At 39.0% G+C, this 26,439-nt stretch overlaps 2 protein-coding genes across 2 annotated transcripts in view; one reads left to right on the forward strand and one right to left on the reverse strand.

Annotated features, from left to right (window-relative positions):
- The window catches only part of STK39 (serine/threonine kinase 39), a 114,323-nt gene extending 110,661 nt beyond the window's left edge, over positions 1-3,662 (forward strand). Inside the window, exon 16 of the mRNA XM_019470900.1 lies at positions 3,027-3,662. Coding sequence (XP_019326445.1) covers positions 3,027-3,101 — 75 coding nt within the window. The 3' untranslated portion in view covers positions 3,102-3,662. The remainder of the gene's footprint in view (positions 1-3,026) is intronic.
- Positions 3,663-21,745: 18,083 nt separating this feature from the next.
- The window catches only part of B3GALT1 (beta-1,3-galactosyltransferase 1), a 64,238-nt gene continuing 59,544 nt past the window's right edge, over positions 21,746-26,439 (reverse strand). The window contains exon 3 of the mRNA XM_009274884.2: positions 21,746-26,232. Within this exon, the coding sequence (XP_009273159.1) occupies positions 25,023-26,003 (981 nt within the window). The 5' untranslated portion in view covers positions 26,004-26,232 and the 3' untranslated portion in view covers positions 21,746-25,022. The remainder of the gene's footprint in view (positions 26,233-26,439) is intronic.

The following is a 26,439-nucleotide window of genomic DNA, read 5'->3' on the forward strand; positions in this document are numbered from 1 at the left end:
GGTCATTAACTGCTTCCTCTTGGATTATGGGGGGTTCATTCTGCTCCCTGTCCTCCAGCTCGGGGGGCCAAGTACCCTGAGGGTAACTGGTCTGCCTGTTAAAGACTGAGGCAAAGAAGGCATTGAGTACCTCAGCCTTTTCCTCATCCTCGGTGTCATTATTTGTAAAAACATTTTTTGTTGTCTCTAATGACAGTGGCAAGATTGCGTTCTAGCTGGGCTTTTGCCTTTCTCATTTCCTCTCTGCATGACCTAACGAGATCAAATTCAGTTGGATTTATTGCTGGGGTGCAGTCAAGGTCACATGGCATTTCAGATTCCAGTGAGTGAATGCTGTTATAATCCTGCTCCTTACCATAATCAGAGTTAATAGACAATCCAAAATCAATGTCTTTGTCCCTTCTCAAGGTAAGTTCCAATTCAGTTGGATTTATTGCTGGGGTGCAGTCAAGGTCACATGGCATTTCAGATTCCAGTGAGTGAATGCTGTTATAATCCTGCTCCTTACCATAATCAGAGTTAATAGACAATCCAAAATCAATGTCTTTGTCCCTTCTCAAGGTAAGTTCCATTGGCTAGGTAACAATTCCTGGGGTTAATTGTTAACCGAAGTTTCTTCCTGATATTTTTAACCTAGGTTTCCTGCATTAGTTCCCTGCTTCTCGGGAAAAGAACATAACCACAAGAAGTATCCTAATTTTTTTTATCTTTGGATTAATTTAATATATATTCCATTTCTGCCTGTTTCTATATTGTGTAGTGGAGTTGCTAAATTAATTGTTGCCTGGGAGAACTCTGTCATTTGTCTAGTATTACTACTGAGTCTTTGTTACCTCTTAGCAAGGTCTCACTGAATTTGAGAGCACTTGTATACAACTTGATTATAACACATTTTGTTGGTAAATACTTCATGGGGATTCAAAGTCTAAATGTAGCTAATCCTATATCTATTCAGAGAATTCAACTGAAAAGTGCTCTTTAGTCTAGGATTAGTTACTACTATTTGTGGACAAGGAATCTGGTTGGTTTTGTTTGACACTGCTTACAGATTGCTTTTGCTGGTATATAATATTTCTATTCAAACAGCAAGCATTTTCATCTTTGGGGAAAAAAGAACAACAACTTATGTCTTAACCATTTTTATCTTTAATTATTGCCAAAATGGTAAAGAAATTTATTAAAGCAAGGTGTCTGGATGAATCTGTCTTTAAGATTGGATCTCCCTCTTGCATATTTTTTTAACAGTGCATCTTTGATCTTACAATGATGTCATTCTAGAGAACGTATATAGTATTAATCCTCCCTTAGTTGTTGTGGTTAACACCGAATGATGACTTCCCTGCAGGATCCAGCTGTCCACACTTTGGGAAGGAGGCTGCTTTAATATACAAGTAATCTTGGCAACACTCAAGGAAACACAAAATTATTGTGCAGCATAATTTGCATTTTATGTAAGGATTTTTCATATGAAAAACCATTAATGAGAGACTGCATTCAGTCACTAAACAGTGAATTGCAAATACTAAGAGCTTTTCTTGTGTGTTGCAGTTTGTGTATAGTAGTTGTACTTATGCTAAGCACAAAATATAGGCTGGTAGGTTCCAGGTGCATTAAATATTAGACAATATTTATTGATAAGGCATTTAAAAAAAACTATATGCATCTAGATATGTTACTTAAGATGGCTTTGAGGAGATTGATAGCTAGCTAGAGCATAGAATGATGTTAATATTAGCTCTTTTTATCATGATATTTTAAGTGCAAAATTCAAACTCCATTTATTTAGTAAATTCCCAATACAAAAAACATTGAGATATCTTAATAGTAACCAATGGTGATGATCTCAGACCTGCTTCAGTGGAGTAAGACCTGTGAAATACTCTCTGAAGAGAGAACTTCTGTTCTCTGTGTCTGATCAAAGTAAATTTGAAGGAGTAGCCTGACATAATGCTTCCACAAGTATTGAGTGAGTTTCTTTTTGGTCATGAAAACTCAATGGATAATGTCACTTGGTGCACCTTGTGTGCGCAATCTGAGAGCTCTTTTCCTTATATTGCATATACACAAACCAGTTCTACTGAAGGGTTCAACCGCTACTAATGCATAAAAGGATCAAGAGCATTTTCATAGGGTGAACCAATTGTTCTGATGGTTTTTTGGGGGATATGCCAAAGAGTCTGAAGGCATCTGTCTTAAGTAGTTTACCATTACACACTGTTCATCCAATTGTGTTATTATTTTGATTTATCTACCAGGTGAAGAATGCATAAAAAGCTTTTATTTAAAATGTAGTCACTTCTGTCCTACAGAAGCAAATTTTGTATTTAAAAATCAAAATATAAAAATATTTTGCCTACAGTATGTGTAACTTTTTTTAAAGCAGACCTAAAGTAACAGTTCAGTCCTGAGCAAGGTGGTTTTATATTCTTACCATTATTTGTGAAAACTGAACTGATTACCTGTGCCAGTTTGTACTGTGACAGACTTTACTGCAGAATCTCAACTACAATTTTAAGTACTGGGTTGTACTGTCAGAACGGAGCTGTCCTTTTGCAAATATTAGTATTTACTCTTCGTAGACTGCTGCAATCTCTTGTTTAAAAATTCAGTGGATTGGTATTCTGAACAGACTCGATAGCTAGACCCATGAGACATTTGGTGTCTACAGCACAATGGCAAAAGGTGGATTCTGTACATGTAGGTTATTTGCTCTTCATGAGTGAAAATGGCATGATCACATGAAAAAGCAAATTTGGCTCCAGTCTGGGAAGTTTGGGTTAAAGAATTTGGGTCTTTAAGTGTTAATTTCCCAGTATTTTTTTCATAATTTTTAATATTGATTAAAAGAGTTTGCTAAAATTAAGGATGCACTTGGCTGACACTGACAGAGGATACACCAAGCAGTCTGAAAGCTTTCCTTCAAGTAAGCTGTTTGCTGACTAGGCAATATGGGGGAAATTTATAGCCTGGCTGTCAAATCCTCCTTTGTAGTGTGATATACTAAACATTTCTGTTTGTACTTGCAGGCCTCTGGCTGTGATGGCACTGAGATTCCTGATGAAGTGAAACTGATTGGGTTTGCTCAGTTAAGTGTCAGCTGATGTCTGTCCCTTGACCCCAAGCCGAATTGTGAGATTGCGAAGAGGCCAGCTTAGATGCAAAGGAAAACTAATGCACCACACACTGAGTTCTGCTTCATTCTCTAGCAATTCACAAAGTCAGAACAAGCAAGGCCCACAGCTACACCGCTGCTGCTAACATTCAAAATGCTACTAAATGTCTCTTAGCAGTTGATTTGGATTCCCCCTAAGTGAAAAGCCTGTGGAAATGCACTCAGGTGGCTGTATTTATTGGTTACAAAAGGAATTTTCTATCAAGCTTACTTCTTTCATAAACTTCGAGTGATACTATTTTACCTGTACTTGTGGTTGATAATACTGCCTCTGTTCTGTTATATTTAGAAATGAACATAAATATAAAAGTTAAGAATTATTAGCCAAACTTGAATTCTAGTTTTAAAACTGACTGTGAATTTTATTTTTCATATTTATGCATTACACATCCTAGTAAGAAGAAAATTATTTGACTTGATTATGTGCTATTTGCAGTTAATCTCCCATTATTTAAAAAAGTTTCAGGTATATCTTTGAAGTATTTGGTAACTTCTAGGTTTTTTTTTTTTAAATTAATTAATTTAGGCTTTAGCAAGCTTTTGTTGGTTGTGTGTCTAAAAACCAGTCCACAAACTGATTGTCAAGGGAGTGGGAGGTGCCTTGCAGACATTAATGTTTTAAGAATGTGCCTGAGGCTGCTTAAATAAATAATCTCCATTTTCTAGAAGTACCATACATATGGTACAATATATATAAATATATATAGTTATCTGAGCAAGGAGGGGATATACAGTAGCAAAGGTGTTAGAGTATTTTGACTATGCTTTATTGGGGAGTCTATGAGCTAGAACTACTTTGAACTGTTGTCGTTACGGTAGACTGCTTACTGTGTCCATCTCTGATCCAACTTATCCTTAATGATAGAAACTGGGTTTCATACAGGTGATAAAAACTTGAAGAATGGAACTGAAGCTTTACTTGAAGTTCTGCAAAATACCAAGGTGGAGTGAAAATAAAAGGGCTTTGTGCAATGATCAAGTAAAACTCTGTTACAAAGAAAACACTTCTGACCCAAGTAGTCTTATGCTTAACCTGTGACATAGATGTTATGGAGCTAGCGAACCTTAGAAAGACTTTCAAATTTGGAGACGTGTTTGTCGGAGGTTACAATTTAAACTACTCCCTAGCTAATCCTAGATAATCGGCAGCTCTTTAATGTACTGAAAACAGCAAATATATATTATTAAGAGAAGTTATTTATAATGCCTTGTCATAATTGTTGAGGTGTTCTATAGCCATTTGCGTACGACTCAATGTAATCCCATCCCATCCTACTGTTTACATGATGATTACTCCAAGATGACTGCAAAGGTTAAAAAAATAAAAATAAAAGTGTATTGCACAAACAGATTTGTATTTTGAATTTCCATGCTCTGCATGCATTTCAATGGCTGTGTGGCAGGGTGATGTTATAAACGTCTGCTGCCCTTATTTAGTTTATGGGCAGCATCTGCGCAAGGGACCTGGTTCCTTGTGTTGGGGAGGAGAAGGGGAGAAAACACTGCTTTCTTGCTTGTGGGAGAGAGTTGCTCTTGACCTCTTGCTTTCCAGTGCTTTGCATAAGCCATTTTTAAGACTCCTAAGGTGTTTGTACTTCAAGAAATCATTCAGTTATTTGGGGCAGGACCTGTATGCCTGTGGGATGCCAGTTTGTGTGGGGAAGAGAGCGAGAGGGGCCCAAGGCAGGGCTGGGGCTGACACCTGCTGCCCCCAGCCCAGGTGTGGGGCTGGTGGCCACAGCTGAGGCTCGTTGGGGCAGTTCAGGCCCTCCTGGGGTGACTGGTGCCCTCGAGCCCATTAGTGTGGGGAGTCTCAGCCCTGGGGGAGGGTTTTGGCAGCGTGGCAGGGGCCGGGTGCTGCACTGTGGGGTGGAAGGGCCCTGTGCTCCCGTGGGGCCTGGCCTGCAGCCAGCTGAAGGCAGTGAACAAAAATGGTAAGTGTGCCTTTCCTCAGTGACAAAAATGGTGTGTCTTTCCTTAGCTTTGGGGTGTCTTTGCAGGTGCGGGTGTAGTGTTACTGATAATCTGCTTGGTATCTCTTCCACATCAACAGTATCTTATGTCAGTGCCCTATAATTGGCCATTTACCTCTTAACCTTACTTTGATTAATGCTTTGCTGTGGTCAGCTTGTGCATGCTTTGTGCCTGGCTCCCCAGGGCCGGCCGGAGGAGGAGCCGGGCAGGGGACTTGTGGCAGCCACCAGCAGCAGCATGGCAAAGGCTGTGCGTCTAGGCACCTGCCGATCTGCAGCTGGGTAGCCTCCTCCTCCTCGGCTGTGCTAGGTGAGAACAGAGGGCACTGCATGGTGTCTGATCTGGGGGCAGGCTGCCATTTGGCAGCTAACTATTCATTAGCAACCTTTGTGTTGGAGTAAGAGTAAATTAAAAGGTACCTTAAATGTGCATCTACCAGTAAAACCATTGATAACCTGCAACGCTGCAATGGGGTGGCTACTGAGCAGGACGCAAAGGAGTTAAGTTCAGAGCATTGCTGTTAGATTATTTTTGTTATGTATGTTAATGTATGCTTCTCGAAACATTGCACCAGTATTGACTAATCCACCTGCAAAGTAGTTAGCTGGTTAGCTTTCTTTTTCAGGCAAAGAAATGAACGTTCAGGGAAGCTTGTTTTTCACAGATCTATAAAAGAAGTGGGAATATATAATTGGATGAAAATCATGTTCCACTCGCTATACACCTCCCCGAAGGCTGGGGAAAAGGTGTTGGGGTATGAATAGCAACTGTCAAAAGTGCTCATCTGCTATACCAGTTGGGGCTGTAGGAGGTATCTAAATAAAGAAGAATGTAATACTTTAATTGAAGCAGTCAGCAGTATTGTACCAAGATAAAGCTGTAACAGTTGTTGCTCACTTGCAGTCTGATGCAGAAACATGCCAGTGCTTCACTGAGCTTCCTTGGTTCAGTGAGACAGCAAATTCATGCAGCAGTGTTATTTATCGCAGCTGTGTTGGTTTCCTAAATGTTTTTTTGCTGCTGCTAAGGTATTGTGAATAAATACAATGTGAGCAAAATGAGTTCAGAAGGACAATGACCTGAAAGAAAAGGTAGTTAGAGCTTTAGTGTCTGTTAAAATGTTCATAAGTAGCTCATTCTCACAGCTATATAGAGGTGAAAAAAAGGTGAAAATATACAGTAGGTTGCAGTAGAAAGTAGTGTGCAAGTGATGATAGAGTAGAAATAGACACCAAATGTAACAGGAATTTGCTCCCTGAATACTATATTCACATCCTCTGTTGAATAACAAGGGAAAAGAGATAACCAGCAACTATTCATTTATTCATGTTTACATGAAAAGCATTTAGGAGATGGGTACAGTTCTCATATGTATGACATGACTTGCCCCAAAGCAGTTGTGGTGCTCCTGTTTGAAAGGTGTTGCTGGGTAATACCTTGGGCCTGTTGCTGGCTGGAGCACCTGGCTGTGTTTGAAGGAAGAGGTCTCTAATTAATGAGGTGAAGCTAGAACAGGTGAGCTACCTTATAGCTGTCTCTGAGGCCAGGAAAATAGGGCTTAATTAGATGGTTCTAAAAATATAATCATCTGTAGTGGTGATTATATGCCAGTCTTGCAGCTGGGCACTTGAGGCTTTGTGGGCTGATGAATGTCAATGTCCATGGAGCCAGCCCTGCCAGTGCGCTCTGCTTTAGTGTGCTGAAAGTAGCTCTGTGCTGTGGACCGAGATGGAAATCGGTCGATGAAACACACTTCTGTAACTTATTATTTTCAAAGTGTTAAAAAGGATGACTATAAACATAGAATTTAACTCAGCACAACACCAGGTCTGCAGAATAACTGGTTTGTGCATGTGGGAGACATTTCCAGCCTTTTATCTCCTGGAACTCCAGTGTGGGCTTTGGGCCAGGAAAGCTGCCTCCTGCTCTGGCGACGTATGTTTTTCATACCAAGGGAACAGAGCGCATGTCTCTTTCCTCTGACAAGTGCTGACCTCAGATATTCCCACTGACACATACCGAGAGTTGCACTCAAACTGCAATGCAGCTAGCTAGTTGTGATAAGTATTTTTGCTTTCTCAAAATACTATCCTAGGTGCTACCACAATTTCCTCTATAGACCTTCCTGCCCCAGAGCACACTTCTGCTTTGTAGGTGGAAGGGGGAGCAGGGACATAAGCTAGGAAACAACATTGAATGTTCTCTCCCCCACGTTCTCTCCTGAGATAAAGATGAATGTGTGCCTTTTCAGCCACCTTGGTCTAATTTAAAATCTCCAACTTGGGGGGCTTCCAGAGCAGTCCTATAAAATTTGTTTGTGGGGTATCCCTTCAGAATGTTTTTTAAACACCGTTATTTCTCTGAGACAGAACGCTGTGTGCAGCTTGTAAATGGTGTGCCTCCCCCTTATGCTTTTCTTAGTCAGAGATTTGTTTTCCTTTTCACCACCTACGTCTGCATAATGGTGTTGGATGGTGAGATTGGCCTGTGCCTGAAATCAATTAGCTCTGATGATGAATCTGACACAGACCTAAAACACTGCTAATTGAGTGCATTGAAAAATGCTGATTTTTGTTTAGCAGGGATCAGAAGATGACCCCCGGGTTTTTTTTCAAAGCAGAAAAAAAATATGAGACCTTGTTGATAACGAATAACAATTGGTATTTTTTTTTTCTGTGGATCAATTGCGATATAACTTTATTCAGCGAATTGCTGTGGGTTTTTCCACTGCATCAAGTGGGCAGCCTTTCCACCCTCTTGCAATGTACTTGTGCATGTGCTAAGAATGCTAATTACTTTAAAATGAGAAGTTGGAAAAGCAGCAGGAGCCTACATCTTAGAGTTCCCTGTGCATGTGCTCTGCTAATGAGCTGATGGAGCAGCTGGATTTACTCAAACCACAAAAACTCCCAACAAAGTATGTTTTACTTCTGTTTTATTACACAGTGGTCCAACTGATGAAATATCCAGGCATATTAGTTGAGTATTGTGACATTTTAGTTACTCATTTGCCCTCAATGACTAAGAGTAACATTACAGTGCACATAAAAATGTGGTTTTATAGCTGCTTTATGATTGTTAGATTGATGCTCATCAAGCTGCTTGCACAGTCATTGTAATCTGAGATGTTGAACCAAACTCAGTAGTTGTGAAGTTGTCTGCTTATAATAATGTTCAGAATGTGGGCAATGGTGGATCAATGAGCAATTACAGGGACTTAGAATAGTGTATGGTAAGAAGGAGAAATATTTAATTTTCACTGCATAAACCAGTAGGGAGGCAATCTTGTCCTTTTCAGGACATGAATATTTTGCCATCTAATTTTCAAACATGAATTTGAAAGGCTGTGCTTGTTTATTGTCTCAGTAGGGTGCGGAAAATCACTTATGTAAGTGGATGCGTTTATGTAGAGGTACAGCTATGAGAAATAGAATTGGAGTAGATGGAAAATACATGCCTCTCCTTTTTTATTTTTTTTCTCATAGGTAAAATTTTAAGAATTAATGAAAACCAGCTCTCTTTCAAATATGGATTTTTTTTTTTTTTCCACTTCTGGAAAGAAACTAAATGGTTCTTTGGTTCTTTTTCATCCATGTAATAATTCAGATTAATTAAGGAAAGGTGCTGCTCATGCATAGGAGTGCTGGGGTTCTTCAGGTTTACTTTGAGCAAAAGGCTTTTCTAATTTTGTCATGTTTACTCTGCATCTTTAGACCCTATAGATCTAACTTTGTTTCCTTTGAGGACAATCGAGGTATGACATCTCAAAATGTAAAGGAATTTAAGGTTATTTTGGTAACACAGCTGTCTCTCCACATAAAGGTAGTGTGTGTGGCTGTCATCACCAGGCAATTATAAATGAACCAGAAGAACCAGAGTGTGTCCAGTGGTTTTGAGGAAGTAGACTCTGTGCTACTCATGTCATATAAAAACACGTAAATAGGCAAAAAGAGTCTATCTCCCAGAGGCAAAACTTCGGTGTTCTGGAAGATGGACTGTGTAGTGCTAAATTGGAAAGCCTCTCTAAGGGAGAGGCCCGTGTGTCTGCCTGCATCTCTGTTTTTGAAAGCTTGGAATTGGTTTTATGGGGGGGGGGGGGGGGTGTGAGAGGGGGGGGGAGGAAAAAAACAAAAAAGGCGGGGACGGGAACAAACCAAAACAGTGAGGCTGATGTACTTTGATGTTAGAAGCCTGTACCTGTGCTGTTTCGTAATGTAAAGGGCAAGCAAAGTTTTTGAAGACTGTTACCAGGAATACCAGGAAAGCTCCTTATGTCTTTAACAGTATTTTTCCCAATACATCAAAGAAGGTTGAGGAACCAGAGTATGCCATTATTATGTTAACCTTAACCTGTTGGTATTTGTATTATTAAGGTTGCTGAAAGTCTGGTTGTTTTGTTCTGGCAAATGAGCATCTTTTGCTAATGCCCTGCATTGTGCTAGTACTCTATTATTGACCAAGAAAGAACAAAATGCTGAATTAAAGAACGAAGTATAAAATCAAACGGTCAGCGAACGTGAGCTTGTTCAGAACCAAGGAGGTGTGGGTGACAGCGTCCTTCTTCTCCCAAGCTTCCCCATGGTTTAATCAGTCCCGCTGGGCAGCGCTCCCTTCCTACCCTGTCTGGTGGGACAAGGTTCCTGTGCGATAGCACAGCAGGGCGTCGCAGCCTCGGTGAGGCTGCTCATTGCTCTCACAGTGAACAGTGAGCTGTGCCTTTGGCCCTGAATGTGCCCAAGCAAGAAGTTAGCAGTGCTCTATTCTGATGCAAAAAGTACCTTCTGAAAGGTAAGTTTTCTATGACTCTTTTTGCAATAGAGATAGAGGACTTTGTACTTGGACCAAGAAATATATTTGATGGTTTTCTAAGTTGTTTTGGTTGCAGAGTTTTTAGCATAAGCTGAAAGCTGTGTCTTTCTGACAGTGCAAGATGTGAAATTAAATAAAACTTCTAACCATTTTTTTCAGCTCTGTGGAAAGGTTTTTGTGAAGTAAGTGTTCGCAATTGATGAAAAGTGCAATAGATATGTGATTGGGGTTGTTTAAACCTGGAACTATTCCCAGCATCTCGGAGAATCAGCTGAGAATCCTGTTGAAGATTTTTTTTTTTTCTTTCTTGTTAGGGCACCTCTGATTAAAACAAACTTTAACTTCACTGGAGCATTTACTCTATATTATGAGAAATAGGAAGAGGGTGGAGAAAAACACCTTAAATTAGAACAGAGAATCCAGAGGGAAGGACCATTATTGAAATCTTGGCCCCATGAATTAATAATACTTCACAATAGCTTCAGTGGGACTAAAATTTCATTCCCTATCTGTGTTGATTATGAGCTCCTCAGTTTACTCCTGGGGCTATAAAATGGAAAAGGATCCAATCGTGATTAAAGAGTAGGTGTGATTTGAATGGAAGGTGATTACTGAAATCTCCCTGAAGTCTTCCACCCTGCTTGTGCTGCAAGCTTTTCCTATTTATAATAGCATAGCAGAGCCCTCCAAGCAGAAAATGACACCAGAGAGAAAGAGTTTTTTGATTGTTTCTGATTAGGTTCAGTGCTAACCTTGTAAATCTGTCTGTCAGATGGGGCACAGTCGAGTCATCTGTAAACCTGATGCTTCACAAAAGGTTGAAAGGGCGAGGAAACTCCTGCACTTGTGTGTTGCTTGATAGTGGTTTTTTTTTTTCCCCCAGAAGGATTTTCGCAAAGACAAATCTAGACTCTTGGATGAGAGCTATTGAGCTACAATTTAGCATAATATAAATTACTATACTTATTTAAAACTATTTTGTGTTCACAGATTTGTGTATATTGTATAACAGTGCTTCCTTGGTGGATTTAAAAGGCCAACAAAGGTGTGAATCTCTGAGGTCTGTCCTGTCCAAAGGTAGCGTAGCTTGTATCGATCTGGGGAAATCAAAGCAGGGCTGTTTAAGCAAACGAGCGAGTGTTACTCTTCCCCTTTTTTTATCATTATCTTCATATTCCATTGTCAGCATAGTTGAGCAGGGTCTTTTACATAGGCAAAGATTTTAATTTTTAATAAAGTAATAGCAGATAACGTCTTATAGTAAGACTATATATATTTCAATCCAAAGACGACTGGGGCTGTTACATTTGCATATGCCTTATAAGTTGTTTTAGGCAACATAAGAGTTTATGCTAAGGGTAACAGTACTGAAGTAAATTTAATATTCTTCCCCTCTTCTGGTATGAGCCAAAGGTCTAAAAATACCTTTTGGAAGAGTACTCCAGTGACCTTGTGGCAAATCAAATTGACGTCAGTTTAAATTGAAGACAGCTGTTGGATGCAAAAAAATTACAACAAAGTGAATTAAACATTCTGTTTCAGTCCAGGAAAGTAAACAGATTTGTTTTCCAATTTACGGTGTGTTAGATGTATGCTTTCAGTGTTACAGAAAAGTGACAGTGTTTTACTTGCTGTGAAATTGGCATCCTGAAAATGTTTGGTACTGTTTTGGTTTAATGAGGGATATACTTTGAAATACTGGAACATGCAGATAATATATTCTCAAATTCAGTTGAGGCAAAAAGTGTTCTTCAGCCTAAGATAAAATTTTGACTGGTTAATAATTGCAGAAGGCCTGTTTTGTTGCATATGCCAGGTATCTGTGGGGCTGCCACTTATCAAATATACCTTTTTATGTATGTATGTATGCTAATTACTGCCAAGGCAATGCATAGAAAAAATTATTTATACAGTAATATTTTGTAACTCCATATGTCCCCATATGTTTATCTTTCATAGTTTTTTTTTCCTACGCTGAACTGTCATTATTCATGTTCACCTGGAAGTAAACTTTTATTAACCAGATATTATGTTAACTTATATTAACCTGTATTTACCAGAAAAATCTAATCTAAAACAGAGGCTTCAAATGCTATTAGAAGTCAGCGTTGTTTTGTAGAAGCTTTATAGAGAATCAGCTTAGGATAGTGCTGTGATTCTAGTGAATGTGAAGCAGCTGTAACCCAGCCAGCTGGCTGGGATACGGACAAAGCTGCACAGAGATCCTCCCGGACTGGGGAGCTGAGTGCTGCTGAGGGCTGGGGATGGCCCCATGCTTCCTTTCCTTCTGTTCTGAAACTTTTCCTACACAAGGATTTATCTCTTTGGGTGGGTCCCAGCATCACAGCACTTAACTTGGTGTGAGAGAAATGGGAGCTCTCAGGCCCCTTGTTCTGTCTCCCTCCTCCTCCCTCCCCTTTGCCCTTTCCGTGGACAACTCGCTGTCTAATGAGGAGATCTCTGGGACCCACAGATGTAGCGTTGTGGTTCATGCGGAGGTGCGTGCTGTCTGTGCGGGCTCTCTTCAGAAGCTAACTGCTGTTTCTTGGGAACTGCCCCTTCCAGGAAACCATTTATGCTCAGACCTTGCTCGTAGCTTTCCGTGATTTAGTTCTTGAGAGTCAGCACTGGAGGCTGAGATGCAGCCACACTAACTGTTGAGCAATTTCTAAATGTTCTGTAATACGAACTCCCCCAGGTTTGATTTACTCCGGCAGTCATTTGTGGTTTTTAAAAGCTACCACTATAATTGTGAACAAAACCAAACCAGAGCTTTCATGTCTGCGTAATTATGTGTAACGTAGGGAAAAAATCCAAACCCGCTTTGTAGCTGGTACTTCAGATGTATACCTAACTGGTCCTTTCTTACAATATTGAGCTCTGGGTATGTACATACCGTATTTTTCTTTGATTGTCACCCGTGATCTTGTGTTTTTCTGACTAGTCCTGGGTTCTGTTTGTATGTCAACACAAATTAAGCTAATGGAGCATTACTAATGCTTGACAAAATAAATCTGTGCACTTAAACAATTTGTTACTATTTTTAAAGGCTTTTGAAAAAACCCCAAACCAAAACCACTTCAACTGCTTACATACTTAGATCTCAATGAGAACCCTTAAAAAGCTTCTGTTGGAGACAAATACGCGTGCATGTTAACACTAGCTAATACAAATACATAACAAACAGTGGAAATTAGGGCTTCTACTGCTTATCTAACAAAGATCATAATCCTTGTCTTAGTCATAAAAGAAATCTCTTATCTGTGAAAATAATTTTCATAATTAAAGGCAAAATAATTGCCTTCTGGAGAGGATTTCAAAGATTATCTCTTCCTGTAGAACTGAACTATATTACTGTCTGAATTTATGGTAAGTTAATACAAAGAAAGATTATTTGTATATAATGTCCACTTGCAGATATTGGCAAATTTAGGAACAAGGATATAAATGCACTTACTTTGCAAGATCCAAAATGGTACCTATATAAATTCCATTTTAACAGTCGGGCAGGTGAAGCTAAGTAGGTTCTTGGTGTATACCATTTAAGTTTATATTGCCAACTTCTGTTCTATTTACTCTTTCAAACTAGCATGGAAGAAATTTTTCCAGGAAAAAAAAATAAATTGAAGTAAGTTTTAGTAATTTTACCTATAGGTGACACATTATGTTGAGGAAATGGAACACGTGGTTTATAGTTCAATTAAGTCTATGTTGTAATTTAAATTTGATACATCAAATACGTATTTTCGGCTTAAATGCACTGTTAGAATGGAATTTATTGGAAGCCATGTTAGAATGAGTTGTGGGAAGAAGACAGTGCATACTACTCCTCTTGAAAATGCTGCTTTTCATCATTGTGTGGGTAGAGATACAATTAAAATACGTACTTTAAGAACTGTTAAGATAAATCTGTTGCCAATTGTCTGATGTGTTCCAGGCAGCTACAAATCCCACATATGATGGTGCCTCATCCATTGTGAATTACTGCTTAAAGCAAATACATGGCTTGGCATTACAGCAAATGGAGAATAAAGTTGCAGATCAGAGACAGTGGTGTACATGAAATTTCAGAACATGTATGTTTTTCTAAAGCTTTGTTATTATCTGACATAGGCTTCAAAGATACAAGTACTTTTGTCACCTGTGGTGTATCAGTTCCACTAAAATTTCTGCAGCTCCCAAGTTTTTTGTGTCCCGTCGTTATATGTAAGGCTCCCTTGTTCCTTCTCCTGTGCAGAGTTTCTACACCTATGGGTGGTGATGTTGTTTTCGCTTCCTTTCATAGAATCATAGAATGGTTTGGCTTGGAAGGGACCTTTAAAGGTCATTTAGTCCAACCCCGAATCTTTGACTAGACCAGGTTTTCTTGCTCTCAAACAATAGCACGATTAGTAAAAGTAAAACCTGGGAAAGGACAGTCCTGTTTGCTCTAATCTCTCCTCGTGAGCTGTCACCCATCCTCACCACACATGTCAAGGAACAACAAAATGTTTCTCATTTCATTTTTGTATTTCATGTGCACGTTGCCAGCCAGTGTGCACATGCAAGTACAACTTCCCAGGTGCAATTTTTTCTGTTTTTCTTTAAAAATCTTTGCATTTTTCCTTAAACAAAATGCAGCCCTACTGAAATTGTGATACATTACAAAAAACCAAACAAAACCCCCGAACTGTTAGTTACTTTTGAAATGAAGGTCATGGAAAAGAAGAGACTGAACTGATTGATGATCAGAGCTGGAAAGGGAAAACATGGGCAGGTGGTAGTATTAATACTGACAATCCATATGGTTTTTAGCTAGCTTACTGATGTGGCTGTCCCAGCATTCAAATGAAATGTAATATACTCCTCTGAAGTGGTATTTCTCTTGGGTTTAGCAGAAGATAAAAGTGCAAGCTTGTTTTCAATGACATTTCCAGCACAGCAATTTCAAAACCATAAAAAACCTTAAAGCATTTAATCATCTAAAATGTCCAGGAAATAGATGATCTATCACAAATGAGACAACTTTATCTGCTAAGGGTTCATTCTCCTTACAGCCTAGAAATTCTAAAATGTAATGTTTGGGGGCACTATGATTTATTCTCCAAGGTAAAATGCACTGTTCCCCAGTGGAAGCTTTGTGTCAAGGTGTAACCAAGGGTCCTGCAAGGTTTCTGCCTGGTTATGCTAGAAAGCACCAAAACCTGGGGCTGATGTGAATCTTCAGGATGTAGGATCTCAATGGATTGGGATACATTTTGTGTTCTTTAATAGCCATGCTATGAGGGCAGCCCTTTCTCTTAGAGGTGGGAAGGACCTGCCAGCCCCATCAGTCACAAAGGACTTTCCGTGCTAATTTCTGCTTTCCCAATATTGCAGCCAGGGAGTTTAATAACCATTCTTGTCCTACAGACTTTGGTTATCTAATTGGGGTGTAGTCCTCTGTGATACTTAGTGGGTGAGACATTTTTCTGCTTGTCTACTTAGACTTATTATTGGATGCATTGGTTTTGTTCGTAGTTTATTTTCATAGAGTTGGTGCTTCTTGGGCATGAAGGTTTTTGTTACAGGATGTGCCTGGAGTTCAAGACAAGAAGCAACATCTGGAGCTTAAATCTTAAAGTGAGTAGAGATCTAGATATTTCATAGGGTAATACATGTTCAGATTAACCTGTGGACCGTCTTCCACGTGACTCATGTTTTAGCAAATGACTTTGCCCTAAACGAGGGCAACAGTAGTAATTCCACACTAGCTACCTCAATTGCACACTTAACTAGTGGGGTTTTTGGGGAGAGTAAGGGTAATCAGTTTACATTTACTTAGTCTGATCATTCTTCTAAGCATATGGATGGATGTATTGTCTACATGTTATTCCTGACATTCACCTATTTCTGAGGTGCAAATATACAGCAATATCTGTCGTTAGGTGCATTTTTGTCTTGTGTGAATGGTGGGGTTTTTTGATCTTGTTTCTGTATTGATAAAACAAATAGCCAATAACTATTTTGTTTGTTTTCCTGTAGATACTACATGTTCAAAAACCCTTTTAAAGGAATCTGTGAACCATTGTGTCATTTATTGCACCTAATTAACACAAGCCAATACTTTTACAAGGAATTAAATCAGTTGAAAAATGTTGCACGACTCACCCATCTGTTTGAAGTAACAGCTAAATTGCTGTATAATACAAATTAAAATGTATACTTCCATAACCTGTACTTCTAAGTATATGCCAGCACTTGCATTGTGTGCATGTATGTTCCTCTATTAAAAAATGTAATTTTAATTACATGCTGTATATATTCTTTATTCTAGCCCATTAGTTTTATCCCCATGTGTAGAAATGCTGAATCCAAGTAACAAGGCAGTAAATAATACTGGCTTTTAATGACCAATTAAAGCAGCCTATCATCAACCTTCGCATCAGCTGAGTTTGTAATTCAAAGTACAGATATGCTGTAATTGGCTAGAATAAAATGGTGCTCGGGAAGTACCAAGTCAGCCTCATCTGTACAGGATACCACTCCCCAGAGGCAGCAATACTTTGTTTCATAAACTATCCTGCAACTAAAACTTGATAAACTGGAAGCTAAATAAGTGGTTCCAAAGTGATGGCAAACATAATAAAAAGTCTCAGTGCTCCTCGATGACTTTCTCCTGAATGATCTGGACCTTTTTGTGGCCTTTGTGAGGGGAAATGGTGTTCTATTTAAAGAAAGTTCATTAACTAGGTACTTTTAAAAATAGCATGAGTATGTTGACACCTGCCACGTCGATAGCTGCTCTAGCCCTCTAGACTTGCTGTCTGTTCCAGATGCTAGCAGAAGTTAATTTTCTGCATTAAATGTGATAATATAAGACAAGCTGTCCTGTCTGGTGAAACTAATCCAATAATGCGGTCATTGATACCTCAAAAACAGGGACACAGAAAAGTACTGCTGTGCTCAGCCTTCATGCAAATGCACTTGTAATGGGTTCAGTGCCGGATGTCTTTTAGAAAGCTACGAGGAAAGTGGAGGCAACATAGGGAACAGAAGCAGATAGATTAAAACATTGAAATTATGGAATAAGGTATACTTCATTAAATGGAAGTTAAAATGAAGTGTGAAAAAATGCTGTTTTGAATTCTGATGAGCTATTCAAGGTTATGTGAGGAAAGGTAAAAGGAATAAGGGGGAAAAAAAAGTGTGTGATAGCAAGATCTGTTAGGCTGTACAATGATCTCTGCAAGCAGAGGTAAGATGAAAGATGATGGACCTGTTGTTTCCATACACCTAAAACTAGACCAGGCAATACCAAAGAAAAGGTTCTTGAAGGAACTCTTTCAAGGGCTACTCGTCCTCCAAAATTTACTGAATTCATTTTGCCAGGCATTGGACAGTGTAGGACTGTAAAACCCTTCAGGTAGGGACCATGTCTTCATAAAACTCTGTGTTCTTATTTTTGTGGCTGGTTTGGATGGATACATTAGATGTGGGAGGATGCTGTGATCTGTAGAAGCGCATTAGGAAAATGGAAAGAGTGATGGAAACAACAGGGAAACGTTACCAGATTGAAACAGATTAAAAGTGCAGAAAAATGGAGTGAGGCTAAAGAGATTTTTGTAAATCAAGCAAAAAGCTGAAGTGGGGAAAAGAAAGGGAGGAGAAGGATGTAGTGGAAAGTGAAGGTGTCCGTCCTACCTTACGGTAGAGGGTTTAAGTTGGGACTGGCAGACCATGTGCAAGTCTCGGTTTTGTTAGAAATTAATAATGGAGAGAAGTAAACAGTCCTGCAAGGAGAAGAAAGAATAGCAGGAAAGCAGGCAGGTGACAGCTTTCCAGGGCTTGCTGGCGGAAGGAGGAGAGATAGGGAAGAGGAATGTGTTGAGGGCTAAGCCACAGCTGAAGGACCTGCTGATGGCTGGAGTCTGCTCTGTGAGACGGGGCAGCTGTGGTGATGGTGAGGGCACGTGAGTGTGGAGGGGGAGCTCTTTGGGTGCTGGAACTACACTAAATGAAGAGCTGTCTGAGCACGGGGAAAAGGGAGGAGGTTTACCGTTGTTTTAAGGTAAGAGACTAGAGCCAGAAGGGGTCCATACCAAAAGCTTTCAGTGTAGTGACTGCTCTGATGAATGGAGGCGAGGAGCTGCAGGGATACCAGTAAGTCCTGATGCCAACTTGAAAAGACCATCTATACTTGTCTCATTATCAAGGGGGAAGAAAATTATCCTAAATTAGGTTTTTGGGATTCTTCCAGATGAATGAGGTTTAGGAGAGGCATCATTGTACCACCCTTTTTTCTCCGATGAAATGACTGCAAAAATAAAAGCTGTGTAGGGAATGAAAAAGGAGCAATTGCAAGAAATAGGTATGGCTCTGTGTGGGGGTCTCTTGCTCTTGCCAGTGGCATGTATTTGTTAGTGCTGCCAAACAGACTTTTTATGAGCAGAATATAACACATTCGTGAACTGGCAGAGAGCCAGGTGATAGATTACTCAGCACAGAGCCCTCTCCTGTCAAGAGTTCGCGTTATATGCCTGCTTTCATTGCGCAGGTTATAAACCCATAGGTCTCATGTTCTACTTTGCCTTCATAAGGAGTAAGCTTAATGGGAAATTGGAGAGATGGCTACTTGCTTTATCTTCCTGCTTGCATTTGATAAGAGTTGTAGTTTCTGGTGAGTGAAGTACTGCCCTGGAATACAGTGTTCTTCCCCAGAAACCTTGATGATATACCAGTTGATTTCACTGTGAGTGGGAGTAAGACCCAAGTTGGACACAGAGAATGAAATTTAGCCCTTTGTAAACAGGCATATATCCCATTGAAACTGATGGGGCTTGTGACTTGAAACAAATCTGATTTGCCTCACGTAGCTCAATCCAAATGCAGTCTGTGGTACGGCAGATAATGGAGACCAATGTTTTACTTCATCGTCCCTGAATATGTATGAGGATAAGATCTGATAGATAATGGGTAACTGTTGAAACTTCTCACAATAGAAGATTCTTTTTGAGGAGGGATTTTAATGCAGTTAAATAAGTAATCAAAAGTCTTAGAATGTTTCAAAATGTTTTATCCCTTTCTGCTCTTGTTACTCTTTGGCACCACTTTTCTTTTAAGATGTTCCTATGAATGTCTTATGCTAAGCAAGAATCAATGCATGATCTGAGCATGATGCACTTAGAGCCCGATGGCTGCTGTATCAAGATGGATGAGTCCAGGCGCTGGTTAAGGCTTAACTCACTTACATGGCTGCTATCTTTATTGCCAAAAGAGGATGGATGTCATGCTAAATTATATTGTACTCTGGGCCTACTAGCACTTCCCTAATGATACTGTAGGGAGCTCTCTGCTTCCCCCTTGCTTTTACTGCTTATACTAAGGTGCCCGAGAGGTCTGCTTTCTCTGTGAGGAAAGAGGTTATGCTAGAAAACAGGCCAGAGAAAGGAACTCCTAAAGGAAAAAGGGACGTAAGGATTGGAATTATTCTTGATACTCTTGACTTAGCAGCAGATATCGTAGGTGTTACCTAGCACACCTCAAGTTCGAGATATTTGCTTCCCTCAAATAAAAGCTGTCTGCATTACAAAACCATTGCACATAATTCTGCGCAGCTTGATATGTAACACTCACTGCCTTTGCAGAATAAATGCTCAAGGATAAATCTAGCATGACAAATAAATCGCCTCTTGCTCTCCTCAGCTCTTTCAGGTGAGGCAGAGCTATAATGTAAAGTCAGCTAACGCGCAGACCTGGCAGAAAAATGGATCTGTTTTTCCTGCGTTAGGCATGTCATCAGAGGACATACTTGAGACAACTCTATTACAGGTCCAGTTGAATCAATAAGGCATATTCATTTTTTTTCCCAGATTACTCCTCTTATTCCATTTCATAAATTCCTATTTTTAACAAGAGAAAAGTAAGCAGATATTATTCAGTACAATGTTTCATGTCATACAGATCTCCTTTTCTGGCATGTTGCTGCTTGAATAGGCCAGCTTCAGCAGTTTTAAAAAGGCTTTTTTACATATTGTTTTCACTTAGGGCAGTGCAAATTTCTCTGGAAATCTATGACAATCAATTAAGTAAATGAGAAAATAGAATGCTTGTAATTAAGATAATCAAGCTACATGAAATCCACCCTACTAGTGCTAATATCTATATATCTCCAAGCTGTATATTAATTAAACACTATGCAAGTGTTGCAATTAGACAGGCTGCTATGGTGAAAACGAGAAAAATGAACATGATTGGAGGGGTTTTTACTGTATGTGAAATTCTTAGTTGTTTTAAAGCATCTCATTATGATTTGTAAGGTTGCTGCAGACACTCCCGGGATGCCTGAGGACTCTAGCAGGCTTCAGCTGCTTCTGAAACAGGTGACCCAAAGAAAATACACTTTGGTTTGCAAAAGCTACGTTTCTTCTCAGGGGTGTGTGTTTGTTTTCCCACCAATTTCATGAATGAGCTTGTGTTGTTGAGCTCTGAAACCAGTAGTCAAAGAGGTTAGATATTTCATTCTACATAGGAAACTGCAAAGGGGAGAATGGAGAGAGCGTAATTATTCTGACTAGTGCTTACAAGAAAAGGGTCTCTGTCCTGCTTTTATGTTATTTTGTTTTGTGGGTTTTTTTTATTTTGATGTGAAGGCTAAGGTCACCCAGGCCTTCCTACTGGACAAAACAGCATCTTAAAATACTTGTACTGGGAGACGAGCGCTACATGAGAGTAACTGGATAATCTGGGTGTATGCAGATTGTGATTCTTCGTTTATTTCCTGCTGCTTTTGGGGGGCCTGGGGAAGCAAAAGGCTTTGTCAGCATATGGCTCTGAGAGGCCAGGGGAGGACCCCTTCCCTCTGTGTGGGTACCCTCCTGGTGGTCACACAGCGACTTCAAAGTGAGTTTATTGTGGTTTTATGAAATGTGGGGTTTGGGACATTTGTGCTTTCTCTTTCTTCTGCGTGTAGCTTTTGATGGCTGCAAGCATACGCATTAAGGTACCATGGAGGTAGCGGAAGAATCATGTTGCAGGGCCAAGGGAGTCAAATGGCTTTGCCGCCTTAGAACTGCCAAACTTCGGTCTCGTTAGCTGGGGATGCCAAAGCAGCTGAATAGGGCAAAGCAGATGATGAACCCATCTGCTAATTTGCCAAATGTTGCCATAGCTGTTTTAAGATTAAGTCTTTGGAGTCAAATGAAGAGGTACACCTGATTAGTGTGGACATCAGCTTGAAGGAGTTGTTGCACAAATAATGAATAAAAGTAATATTTTTGTTGTGTTTATTTTTCCAATTATTTTTTTAAAATCTGCTTTTACAGCACAATATTCTTTCTTATGACAAATAAGCCTATTCACTGACACTGTGTCTTCAGATAATACCATTTACATCTTTAGAAAGAAGTGAAGAAGAAAACTGTACAGGACACCTTCCGTTTTTCTTTTGACTTTGTTCTTAATTTTTTTTTATTATTTGACATTGATACAAAAAAATAGTATCTTGATTAGCAGCTTTGCTGGCAATCCCACAAAACTGTAAATAATACTTTAATCTAAAAGAAAGCACTCCTACAGACACTATATAGATAAAGCAATATATACAATTTAGACAAATAAATACATAAGTACAGCCAGTCATATATAATGATACACCTAAAGTTCGGTTACTGTTGACAAGATTTTTCTAGTTAATCACACTCTTCATTTACAAATTGCTGCCATTGCCTACATTATAAAGACAAAAAAAATCCCAATAGAGAATAAAAACTGATAGTTGTTGTTGTTATTATTATTAGGAAAGATGGAAAATTAACCTTGAAACTTCTGTTTAAATACTCTCACAGTTTTAGCAAAAAAAAAAAAAAGCTTTTGTGAAAAATTCCTCCTTAAGAGAGGCATTTCCCCCCTAGCTTCTTTGCTCAATGTGCTTTGTTCATGTATGTGTTGGAATAAAAATGTGATTATAGTCATACTTTTGAAGTGACTAGAAGCCAGCATGTCTTAACCAAGTTGTCATTTGTCCCATGCCTAGTGAAACAAAATGACCTTTAAGTAACATAAATATTTCTTTTGATTAAAGGAAGCCCAATGCGAACACTTGTTTGTTAAAAGTACCCCACGTGGCACAAATGCTACTGGGTGGAAGGGACAGTAAGCTGTCCCTATGAGCAGATGTATCACTCCCTTTCTAGCTCCAGGTTGCAATACTGCAATTTCTGAGCAAAGAGAAAATAATACACCTGTTATGTAAGTGTAACAAGCTAGTGAAGTCTAGTATGAGAAAATTAATAGAAAATTAGGGTTTTGTTGTGTTCTTTTAAATTCACTTGACAATAAAAGAAAAAAAAAATCTTGTACATTCAAAAGTTAGGGCACACATGCTTAAGGCTCCTGAAACACGGGACAAATATAATGCCTAACTCAGCTCCATGCATAACAGAATGCTACGTAGCAAGCAGACTCTACATATATATACAGCTGAAGACAGAAGAAAATGCCTTAGAAATATGTACATCAGTTCCAAGATGAACATTTACATTTCTGTTGAAGATCTATCTATTTATAAATGGCAGGAAATACATTTTTTTCAGATACTATTTTCCAGGTGTACCTTCCAGTCGTTAATGCAGTCTACTTGTACGAGGAGAAATTCAAGGCTACCATGCTACTCGAGCCCTGAGGTATCTGGATTGGGAGCCCTGCTGTCCTCTTGGTTACTAACCAAAGGCCACAGAAGCGTCAGCAGGAGAAGTAAGGCCACCAAATCCATTCGGTTGTGGATTCAGAAACCCCAAGTAACTGCACAGTGCAGAGGGATAGCAGAAGTGATTGCAGCCTGTAGGTTGAAATTATTACAGTGTGTTCCCGGTAGGACGGCATCCATCTGTCCGATTTACCTGAGGGCTGGGGATGAATTCCACCCTCGTTTCCCTTCCTAAACCGCATATTCTGGGGCTTGGGTAAGGAAAGCTAAACTTCGCCCAATCAGTGTGTGTATGTGTTATATATTCATCTATGCAATTAGTTGAATCTTGTTTAGCTAGAGTTCCAAGTTTGACAGGAAGCAAGAGCAACTTTAATAAGGACTAGGTCAACTAGGGAAGGATAAATCTTAATTATGCTGTAAGAGATTCAGTATTTTTATATAAAATTACTGATTTTCATTTATGAAGGATGCACAAGCTCCTGTTGATTAGCAGTAACTCCTGGGCTATCTGTTGCGTAGCTTTACCTTTCGATCTGAAGTAGATTTGATTGAGACGCCTACTACTGCTTGTGGCTTGAAGGCCAGGTACGCTTTACCTTATTTACAAGTAGTTCCTTTCACAATGATAATGCTGCATCTGTGAATAAGACTAACAATTTGTCATGAAACTGCAAACCTTTTGGGGTAGCATCTTCATTCCTCTGTTACTGTTGTAAAGTGCTGTGTACACCTATGGCAAAATCAGGTCAGAGTTTTCCTTTAAATTCTTATTCAGTTAATTTCTGACAACTTTATAGACATCCTGAATAACATACAGACTTAACAGTTTTTTATATGTTACACATAACGCCAGCTGAAATGAATGAGGCTTTCGTGTGTGCTGTGGATGGTATGAGTAATCTGCAGCTAATAATATATTTGGTGAGATTTGTATCTTTAACTTGTCTATGAATTCTTCATTCCAAGTTATTAGCTGAGCAATGTCATATTTTAGCTTTGTTAGAAGGTGGTGCTGAACAGAAATGGCTTGAATTTATCGAAGAATTTTTCAGGAAATAATTTTCATGACACTTCATTAACATTCATATTCAAAACACATAAGCACATTATTAAACTTGAATGAAATCTTGTGTATTTGATTTCTGTCTCATGTTTTGGGGATCTCTTGAGTGGGACATCCGTGAGTATTGGCTCTGTGATGAGTAACCTGGGAGCTGCAGATTTGTAACAGAATTTGTAGAATTTGTTTTTCTTTAATAGGTCATTCTTAAAAGCCCTCTATTTTGCAGTGAAAGTTGTACATAACTGTTATGTACTCTGCCCAATCAACAGAAAATTGATTCCATTCATTTATTTGACAAAATTCTACTTTTCTACACTATTAAAAATCTGGTAGAATCTCATTCATATATGTGCTGTAGCAAAAAGTAGAGCTTACCCAAAAAGCTGCTTTTGTGTTACTTTATTTTAGGTAAATAGCGCACTGACTGATGTTGAAGAAATACGCTGCTTATTGACACTTTTATTGTTCAATATAATTATATATTGCTATGCAAGATGCTTAATGAAGAGACCTACTGATACTAATGAGAAACATTGCACTTGCTTTGAACTTAAAAGATATTCATACTTTTATCATGTATTTTTAAGATTTTTTTTCATACATCTCCTGTCTTATTTCACCTACAGATTCTACTTCATTTTAAAATTGTATTAGATCTTTTAGGGGCTACTTTAGGCAGTGGAAAGAAATGGCATATCTTCTGAAATAATTTAAAGGAATACCATTTGGTGGATAAAAATATACTTCAGTGTGTGGGTTTGTTTCTAAGGCCTATGAGACTTTGATGTTCTTACCTGTCTAAATTCTGCTGTTATACTAACAGTAAGCTGTTTGGGAATTGCACACATTGTACTATAAAATATACATGTCAAGATAGGTGTATAAGGTCAGTGCAAATGTGTACCGCTCAATTTATTAACAAAGCTCTAAATAAAGATGGTTGTAGGGTGTCAAAAAAGGAATAAAAGTATATTTGTAATTCTTCATTTCTTAGGGCCTGAGTCTTATCTCAGAGGCCGGGGCATAAACTGTTAAGCAGCTCATGATAGTTTATTACTGTCCTTTTACACGCAGATGCGGGAGCTGATATGTGTGATAGAGGATAATATAAAAAATCTGAGGTTTGACTCGATGCTTTCGGTTGGTGTAATGTCCTTATGAAAAGAGCCTGAAATCTGTAAACCAGTAGTCAAAATGAGAATGAAAAATCAGTCATTAAAAGTCCTCTCACAGTTAATATCCCACAGTTTAACCTGTAAATCAGCAGATCGCTTTGTCAAAAAATAACCACGCTAAACAAAATTAAAAAAAAAAAGGTATTTACATCTGTAAAAATCTTAACATCTAAGATGTTTCTTGCTGGACATGTCATTCCAAATTCTGTGCATTTCTTCCGGTGTTATCTGGTGCACTGTGATCACCCTGCGGTACCTGCACAAGCTGTAAGCCATTTTCCAGTGATTGAAGCCACTGTTTTGGAAGGGGTGAATGCCCAGCTTCCGAAGACAGAGTCCAACGTACACGTCTTCAAGATGAAGAAGTCTGGTATGAAGGGAGGTTTTGTAAATCAGTTCTGCTACGTCAGCTGAAAATATGTAGCCGGTGCCTGAACAGAAGGGTGGATAATTGCTGTCGGGATACAAATCTCTTGGCATGTACCACTTACTGCGAACATCTCTTATTGGTCCTCCGTTTATAACGTAACCTGTGAAGTACCTTCTCCTTGGCTTGGTGTTAGGTTTGAGCAGCTTATAAATAAGATTATCCATGTTTACAAAAATATCACTGTCTGTCTTCATAACGTACTTTGCTTTTGAACAAAACGTTGCTACCCATCTCATCCCCATCAACGTTTTCAGAGTGAGGTTATGATAAGAGTCGATAAAATCCTCCACAATAATGTCATGAAAAATTTGGCTTTCTTGCTCTACCATTTGATTTAACACAGGATCTGCATTTTTTCCGAGAAGAAATAGCGTGGCGATTTTAATTCCTTTAAAGTTGTTTTCGTCTCCCCATGTTTCTCGAATGGCTTGCCTTGCATCAAACTCTTTGTGAGTTGTGCTGATAAGAATGACCAAGAAAGGGACACTCTTCTCACATTTGTTGGGTTCGTTGATAAGAAAGTCAAAGGAATGTGGATTTATAGGTCGAGTTCTTATGTTGCCAAAGGAAACATTTTTTCTGGCTATAGATATGCTACTGAGCTGTCTGTGGCCAGTGTAGGAAGAAGTAGGGCGAGTTATACTTAAGTACCAAAGAGCGCTTGCCCAACAAACTACTGTCAAAACATATAAGCATGAGACCTTTGAAGCCATTGTTCCTCTAGCTCTTCTATTCTGTATGATGAATAAATAGCCTTCGTACCATGAGCACACCTGCGTCCCAGAGAGGCAGCATATTATTAATGAAACTTGAAAGTTCGATATAGAAAAGTAACTCTGTAATCATTCATGGATCTCAAATAGGAGCTATTAACCCTGATGATACTCAGCTTTTCTTCTTTTACTAGCAGCGACTTCCATTTCTTGGAATTTTCTGTTATTTCTGAAAAATATGAAGAAAAATTTTCTATTGCTAGATCATAAAAGCCTAAGGCAAGAAAAATGAGCTTAAATATGACTGGCCGTTAATAAGCTAAGTGTCTTAATGCATTTCTTGGATATCTTTTTTTTTTTTTCTCCTCATGAGGTACCATAATGCAAGATCGTATACTAGAATATAGCAGTATAACTGAAGTAATGCTTTTATGAT

Source organism: Aptenodytes forsteri, unplaced genomic scaffold (assembly GCF_000699145.1).
Source record: "Aptenodytes forsteri isolate BGI_AS27 unplaced genomic scaffold, ASM69914v1 Scaffold255, whole genome shotgun sequence".
NCBI classification, from domain to species: domain Eukaryota; kingdom Metazoa; phylum Chordata; class Aves; order Sphenisciformes; family Spheniscidae; genus Aptenodytes; species Aptenodytes forsteri.